Source organism: Empidonax traillii, unplaced genomic scaffold (assembly GCF_003031625.1).
Source record: "Empidonax traillii isolate 1590-97213 ecotype Southwest subspecies unplaced genomic scaffold, ASM303162v1 scaffold415:size763157, whole genome shotgun sequence".
NCBI lineage: Eukaryota > Metazoa > Chordata > Aves > Passeriformes > Tyrannidae > Empidonax > Empidonax traillii.
The window spans coordinates 61632-70226 of record NW_020955608.1 but is presented as its reverse complement, the minus strand read 5'-3'; the positions used below and the strand labels follow the sequence as shown (position 1 = coordinate 70226).

Genomic DNA, 8595 nt, shown 5'->3' with positions numbered 1-8595 from the left:
CAAGTAAACAAAACATCACGTACAAATCTCTTACTTGCAAAATGAGATTTTCTAAGATAACTGCCTAATTAAGTCTATTTTTCCCAAGCACTTTTTCATGCAATTGCCTTTCCTTCTAAATGTTAACTTATTTTTCTCAATTATTTTTCTTGAGATTTAACCAAAAAAAAACCAAACAACAACAACAACAAAATCAATACCACAAACAACCACAAACCTGAAAGGCTGTGCTACTTTTTAACTAATTAAAAACATTTCACAGGAAAAAGGCTGCTACCTTATCAGTTCCTTTATGATTATTACCCTCCAATTTTCCAAGGACAGTTTTTACAGGCATTCTGCTAAACTTTCAAGAAGACTTCTGTCATACGCAACATTACTAATAAAAAACCATTTCAATTTAAGCAATAAAGAGTTGTATACTACATCTACATATAGGAACAGAACGTAAATTATTTCTTTTACCTAATCCACATTTCAAGACCTTATAAATATTTAACAAGAACTAACATTTGTTCTCATTTTTATTAATCATGTCCTCCTGTTGCATAACAATCTCATAAATTGCACACAACAAAATCTATACTTGCTAATCTACCAAAAAAAAATTAAACCCTCTCAGCAGAACTGTTTCAACCATCAGAACAAGAAAATAGGTTTTCCCACATACTGAAAATGAACTTTTTTAGCTGTTAAAAATAAAGCAAAGTTAAAATCTTAACTTTTACTTCACAAAGGCACTGCACAGCAAACTTTTTTGCTTTTCAAAGTGTAATAAAATTTCAGAAAAGCTGTGGGTGAAATCCTAATATAATATAAAAGTTCCTCTCAACAAAGATACACTACTCTCTTACTTGAAAAAAACCAACCAAACAGACAGATAGGACTAAATCAACATTAAAGGTGGAATACTGTGTCTGCACATCAGACTTTTGTAGGCTAGACTCTCCAAAACATTGCCTGATGATCACATATTCTGTTACTGTCCACCTAACAAGGCCAGCAGACCAACTAGAGGTAATCCCAGACTTAAGCCAATTCTCACAAAATTCACAATCACTAACTTTTAAGGTAAATAACATTAAGTTTTCCTGCAGTACCAGAAAAGGAGACAAATATAAACCTAGAAAACTAAATGAAAACATAATGTAACGGGTATGCTCTGTGCTGCTAAATATGAACTACAGACATGGAGCGTGGGTGAAGATGGAAGTCTTTCAACTGTATTTGGATAAGTCAAGTCCAAATCAAGAAACACTGAGTATACAAGACTTCTTACCCCTGTTCTATAAAAACACATAAACCTCCAAATTAATTGTCATTTCTTACATAAGTAGGAATTAATTATTTCCCAACTATACAGGGATGTTTAAACCTCTTGCTTTAGATGCTTTTAATTTCATTGTTTCCATTTCTTCCCATTCAAAAGAAACAATATTGTAGCAAGCAAACTAAACAGTAAGGACAAGAGTTTGCTGTATCAGTGGGATTTCAGCCATTTATTTTTGTTCCACACTGCACATTAAAAAAACAGGGGGAAAAGCCAGGATTTTCTTCCTCTTTTAGATTAAAAGGTAAAGCACAGATAAACTATAAAATGGAAACTGGGCAATTTTACTGGATCACATTCATGAGACATTAAAGCTTATTATCATAGCCATATCAAAAATTAGAAAAAAAATGCTTTTGTGAAGACCTATGGCTACAAACGGCAAAGAGGGGGAGATCTCCTAGTGTCTATGGACAAACTCAACATTGTGACAGCCTTATAGCTGAGAAAGATGAAGATCAGTGTTGCTCCAAATCCAGAACATTTTACTCTTAATGGAAGCGCAGCACTTCTCTGTGTCCAGAATTTTCTTGCTGAACTAAGATTTTGGAAGGAAACTAAGGCTTCCAGGAAAAGCTGCTGCCTTTAATCTGTTTTGAAGATGAGTGCCCAACAAGGCATGATTTTGGAGAGAAAGTCAGATCACAAGCAAAAAACTAAGCAACTTAGATTTAGACAATTCGACAGTATGTCCCAGCAAACCTGTCAGTCCTCACCCTCCCACACGCACCTCTATAAGGAAGTTTACCACAAATTCCAATGCACATCCAAAACATGACTACCACCACCGAGAAAAGATCTTGCAACTTGCATGTTATTAATAAAGAGTCTTAGAGGAAAGTCATGAGAATGCACCTCATAAAATAGGAGATGGGCATACAGCTTATTAGTTAGAAAACAGACAGCAATATATTTCTAAAACAGTCTGGCCAACATAGAGTGGCACTCTCAGTACATTGTTCATCACGTTTCTCAAAGATAATGTCTACAAAACATTCTTATCAGTGAACTTCAAATCTGCCCAGGCAACTTCTTTGGATAAGGTTGTCACGTAGACAACACCCTCACCATCTGAGAAGGGAGTTTGCTTCAAAGTGATACATTCAGACACAATGTCCACACTGTCATTTCAACAAGCTACGCGGTCTCAGACCCGTGTCATCTTTCACACTGCAGTGTTAAGAGAACAAACAAGGTCTGAAGTTCCACATTCAGAAACATTTGCTTTATTGTCTAGGTCTGTGGCAAGAGCTACCACTCAAAATATTCTAATCTTTACATTGAGGAAGAAAGGAAGAACAATATACCTTAAGAAGAAACCATTAGTGAAGGGCTGCATTTTGCCAAAACCCCTTACTCCCTTTATAAAATATTTTTACAATCAAAGATGAAAGGCTTTACTACTGTTAAAGTAATATTAAACAGACTAAAAGTATCCCGGAAAAAGAAAAAAACCTTAGTCTGAGAGGCTTTCCTAAACAAGCAAAAAATAATACAAAATGAAGAGCAAAGACAGAAAATGCTGTCTGTCTCTGGTGATTACTCCTTCTCACAGACCTGCCTCAAAGGCAGACAAACTGAATGAAGCGTTATTAGCCAACTCAAAATTTGACAAATTTTTACTAGGAATATCCGGGGGGGGGCGGGGGAAGGCGGCAAGAAAAATAAAAACCAAACATGTAACAAAACCTCAAGTTTTGACCTGCTATGTTAGATGCTTACCGGAAAGAAAACAAGAAGAGGGGTAAATAAGATGAAAATGGGGATGGAGAGGAAAAACAAAGACAAAATAAGAGCAACCAGAGAGAAACAAAGTATGTTTTTTTCCATCAGGCTAGTGGAGACGGAACATGATTTGGATCTCTCTGGACAGTTCCAGTCAAGGGTCTGCTTCAGTCTCTCAAAACAAGAAAGGTCACAGATTATGCAACTTTTACCAATGTCACCACCAGTGAAGGTGGACCTAATATTGATTCAACTCTGGGCACAGAACCTTTTCTCCCCTTTTCTAGCCAATCTCAGCATTACAAAATTCTTTACTTACTAATCCAGGTTCAATAACCTGACACCACTGGTAACTGATTAACAACTGTTCTGTTCGAGATATTCCAAACATGAAAACCTTGTAAGGGGCAATCAGAATAACTTAGATTTGTATTTTACTAAGGAAGCACTAGTGCACAACAGTGCATACAGAGCATACATATAATACAACCTTTACCATAAATGCAGACATCTCTCCTCCTTTTCATCTGTTTATCTAGCCCACATTTCTTGTTACTCTGTGTGTGCTTCTTTTTTAAAAGAAAATAGCAGGAACACGTCAATGACAAAGCTTTGGCCACTGTTAGCCCAACTCTGTTACTCCATCACAAAAATCTCATAATCTGACATTTAGCGCCATAGGCCTTTTAAAATGTATTTTACCAAAAGGGTAACAGCATGACAACATAACACTGAAGCTCTATTATTTGCTCACGTGCCTGCACTACATACCAAAGGTAGGATACAGAAGACCAAGGTTTGGAACCTAAGTGAGCAGTATCTTTAATTTGAACACTTCATTAAACACTGCGGCTGAGTATGACAGTTCCATAGTTGCACTCTTTTCACAAATTGCAAAACTTCTTAAAACAATAACACGCAAATATTAGAACTCAATTTTCTACCCATAAACTAGTGAGACTTCCTATTCACATAAGACATAACCCTCTAGTTTACAAGTTTCACAGTTTTGCAATCTGTCATTTTGATGTTTTACTGTTTCAGTAAAGAAGCTTAACTCTACAACTTTCTGTATAGCAACTAAAAAATAAATATGAATGACATTTGCAAATCCATAGATGCTGTATACACTAAAAGTACTTTTCCTGATTTCAGGAAGACAGTTAATTCACGTTGAGAAAAATGTCCTAATTATGGACTCTATTCTTATCATTGACTCTTAATTAAGAGACCTTGACAGTTTGGATATAAGAGGAGTTAACAAGCAATATTTGTAAAAAAGCCCAAGGTGCTACATTCTACATAATTTTGCATTTGAGCACAGTAAGTTACTTTGGGTAAACGATAAACAAAATTTCTACTTCTCTAGTCCCTTGTACTGTCCTAATTTGTCACAAGTGAAAAAAGTATACGTTTGTTTCTAGATGAAAACTAGCAATACACACATAAACACAGAGGTCTATCAACCACAAAGAAATATAATAACTTACTCAAAACAAAACTTAATGCAATGAAACTAAGCTACATGGCAAATTTTAAGCACTCTGTATTAATATGCTCTGGAGCCATGAGCATCAATCTCTACAACAGACAAGACTAACAATGTGCCCAAACAATTTTTTATGTCCTCATCTAAAAATAAACACAGACATTTACTTCAAATTAATTCAACAGAGTTACTCCTAAGCAAATTTAAATTCCATCTGAATATGACCATAAGGTGCAGAAATTATTATTTTCTAAACTGTGTATACCAGGTCCAACAGGAATATAAATCTGTAAGCCTGTGCTGGTCAGATCACAAGTATATACTGCTAAGAAAACAAACATATGGCTATGATCTTAATTTGAAAAGCTAAAGAGAGTCATGTTATGTTATTTATCTAATTTCTGATCACTAAGCTATTCTAAATGAAAAAAAAAAAAAAAGTTTGGATACCTAACCTTTCCATTTCCACACCTATTCCTCCAGACACCAGCCAAGAAGCAATTATTAGTTCATTTCTATGAGAAAAATTCAGAAGAGTTAATTTTTTAATTTGCTGTCTTTCCAAAGCTGAAAAAGCACAAACAGCTAGGGGGTCCAAACCCTCCAAAGTACAAATATTCTCTTTCAGAGTTAAAGGAAATGCCAGTGTGAAAAATAATTAAGGTTAGTCCAATGTCTGTTATTAAAGTAACATATTTATATAAAGTTTTATTTCATGTCTAAAAACATACACAAAAAGGGGGCGAGGAAAATTGTTAGAAACCAAAGTGAGCCCTTTCAAAACAGCAAACTAACTCTGCAAAAATGTTCTGTCTGGAATTCAAAACAATTACATTAAGGGTAAAAGAGCTGAAACTGTTCTGTTTGGTTATACCTTTTGGTTTTCCTTTAAAAACAAAAAATTAAAATCAGGCCATAAGATCTTTTCAATGGAATTGCAAATTACGGTAAAAAGTTGAAAGAGTTTAACAGTGATCAAACAGGATTTATAGTACAAAATAAAACCCAACATATTCTGAAAGATTATATGAATCTATTGCAAGACTTAATCGTTATTTAAATTATTATAACACCATAGGTATCTGGTATTGCATTCTGGGAACAATTACATGAGAAAATTATTACAATTCATTGATCAAATGAAAATAATAATCCAAGTTACAGAACATGAAGTTCTACATGTACATGACAGAATGCAAAGAGCATTCTGTTAGCAGGTACCCCCTTCTCATTTTAACTTTTACAGTAGTAGGTAGTGGCACGCACGTCGTAGCCTTCAGGAACAAAGGGAATAAACCCCCCCCCCCGTCTGACTTTTTTTGCATCTGGTCCAACCCACTCTGCCCTTATTAAGGATCTGACTGCCTGGTATTTGAAATCAACGCTAAGGATTCCCACTTGTATCATACCGTGGTTTTCTAGCAGTTTACCGTCAAAATCATCCTGCGGCCAAGCGCTTCTCAGGGAAGCACAGGAGGGAAGGGCTCCATCCCTCCGGCACCCGCCGCCCTCCCGGTGGCGGGATCAGCACCCGGCAAGGGAACAGCGCCGGAGGCTCCCGCAGGCACGGGCGGTTCCGAATGTGCCGCTCGGGTTAAACACCGCCAGCGGTGACAACTCCCGGGTTAAATCCAGGCCTCCTCTCCCATGAACGTATCCCCTATTCACTCTAAACATCCTCCGACTTCTAAGCGAGCTGCTTTCCATGAACAGTCATGTTCATGGCTTCCCCGGCTCCCGGTAGAACCTTTTGAGCTTGACGCCCAAAAATCTCGCTAAAATCTCTCGCCCCTTCCTTGCACAGGAACGCTATTTACGCCCCGATACCCCGCAACCCCCCGGGGTTCCGCTGCTAAGCGCAAGGCGCACACCCCGGAGCGCCGAGCGCTGCGGGGCACCGAGATACCCGCAAAGGCCCCCCAGAGAGACCCCCCGGCCTGCAACACACCTACTGGCTCCGGGAGCCCCTCTGTGCCGCCACCGCGGGTCATGTGCCAGGGGGTTATTAAAGGATCGTCCGTGCGCTGTGAGCAGCAGCATCATAAATGCCTTCCTCTCCCTCCCAACAGGGAGCACACAGACATCCCCCCCGCCCAAAGAAAAGGCCAGAGAGGGGGAGGGGAAGGAGCTATCCCAAAGGGGCTGTCGTGCGGAGCGTGCCGCGCTCGGGTATTCCCGCGGCCGGGAGCTCAGGCCGCCTCCCGCCCGGAGAAGGCAGGCCCGGCACCCGCCGGCCCGCAGCCGGCGCCGGCCAAGGGTTCCCTTCTCCAGCGCTTTCGCACTCACGGCTACGCCGCGTTCGGAGGCAGCACTGCCCGTCCCAGCCCCTCCGGCACTCGCCCACCAGCCCTCCCCGTCCCCTCGGCGCGGTTACCACGGGGCAGTCCCGGGGCTGCGGCGCCCGCCCGCCCGCCCGCCTGCCTGCGGCAGCGCTGCCCAGCGCCGCCCGGCCCCGCGCTCACGCTGCCGCTGGCGGCTGGAGCGCCGCCCCCACGCCCCGACCCCGACCCCGGCCCCGGCCCCGACCCCGACCCCGGCCCCGGCCCCGGGCCTCGGGCACCGCGCACGGTGGAGCGGCGCTCCCTGCGCGGCGGTGGCGGCGGCGGCGCCGCCACGGGAGAGACTGGCGGCCGGCGCGGCACCCCGCAGGGCGGCCCGCGGCGCGCACGGACCCGCGGCCGCCCCTCGTGTGCCCCCGGCGCGGCGGCCGGCGCGGGCCGTACCTGTGAGGACGCCGACGCGGATCTGGTGGTCGTGGTTGGTGAGGATGATGCCCTCGGTCGCCATGTTCGCGGCAGCTCCGCACTGCCGGGGGGAGCGGCGCGCGCGCAGAGGGGGCGGGGCCGGGGGCGGGGCCAGCGCGCACTACGGCGCGGGCGAGGGGAGCGCGAGATCCGCGCGCGGCGCAGGCAGCACCAATCCAGTGCCGAGAGCGCCGGCCCCAGAGCAGCCGTGCGGGTACGCGGAGCTGACAGTCACATTCCTCGGATAGCAGCAAGGATGGTCATCATCCCCGCTTTTGGCTAGCATGGAATCATGGAATCAGCTAGGCTGGAAAAGACCTCCGAGATCGTCGAGGTCAACCTACGACTGAAGACCACTCTGTCAACTACGCCATGGCACTGCGTGCCACATCCAGTCATTTCTTGAACACCTCCAGGGGTGGTGACTCCACCACCTCCCTGGGCAGCCCATTCCAATATCTAATCGCCCTTTTTGTGAACAAATTCCTCCTGATGTCCCATCTAAACCTCACCTGATGCAGCTTGAGGCCATTTCTTCTTGTCCTGCCACTTGTTACCTGTGCTCCACCTGGGCACAGTCTCCTTTGAGGGAGTTGTAGAGAGTGAGAAGGTCTCCCAAGAGCCTCCTTTTCTCAGGGTGAGAAATACAGAGATACAAAGTTTTCCCACCAACTTTTGAGTCCCCTTGGGCTCAGCAAGGTGTTTTTGGAACCTCTCAGGCCTCTTCCCTTACCTCACCTTTGAGATCTTCCCCTTTCCTCTGAGTCTGAAGCTAAAGCAACAGTTGTTTAGGTAAAGCAACTTATTGTCATAGCAAGTATCTTTTTTTGTCTTACTGTATGACAGTGGAAACTCTCAAGAAGCAAATATTGAAACTCATTTTGGATGTGTAGGCAAATGTCTTCCACATTTAACAGCAACATCATCAACTGCAAATGACAACCCACTGTCAAAATTCAAACCCTTTTACTTCTGCAGGTATTTACATTTTTGGATATTCCAGTTGAGTTTTCAATGCTACCTTGCTAATAGCAGACTCCATGTTAGTCTCCTTTTGACTGCGTACTAGCAAGCAATTATTGAAAGAATTTGTAATTTGCGTAGGCATAAATGAACCACTTCAGGAGTTTTCTCTAGCATATAATTTTCTTAGATGGACAACTAGCACAAAGGAAAAACAGAGGGCTGAAGAAATATCCTGTGTCTCAGGGAAAGTCGCACTAGTAGCACTTTGATGGGGTGGTGCACCAGCACACGATATCAGTATTTCTATATTGGCACAGCAGCTACAGTGTGTGCAGCCATAG

At 43.0% G+C, this 8595-nt stretch overlaps 1 protein-coding gene across 26 annotated transcripts in view; it reads right to left on the bottom strand.

Annotated features, from left to right (window-relative positions):
• GPHN (gephyrin) overlaps positions 1–7374 on the bottom strand; it is a 280408-nt gene extending 273034 nt beyond the window's left edge. For 25 of the 26 annotated variants that reach the window (XM_027894065.1, XM_027894070.1, XM_027894069.1 and 22 more), the window contains exon 1: positions 7268–7374. In XM_027894065.1, coding sequence (XP_027749866.1) covers positions 7268–7331 — 64 coding nt within the window. In that variant the 5' untranslated portion in view covers positions 7332–7374. Of the gene's footprint in view, positions 1–4994; positions 5060–7267 lie in introns of all 26 variants that reach the window. The other variant, XM_027894067.1, reaches the window with a different exon arrangement.
• Positions 7375–8595: the final 1221 nt, after the last annotated feature.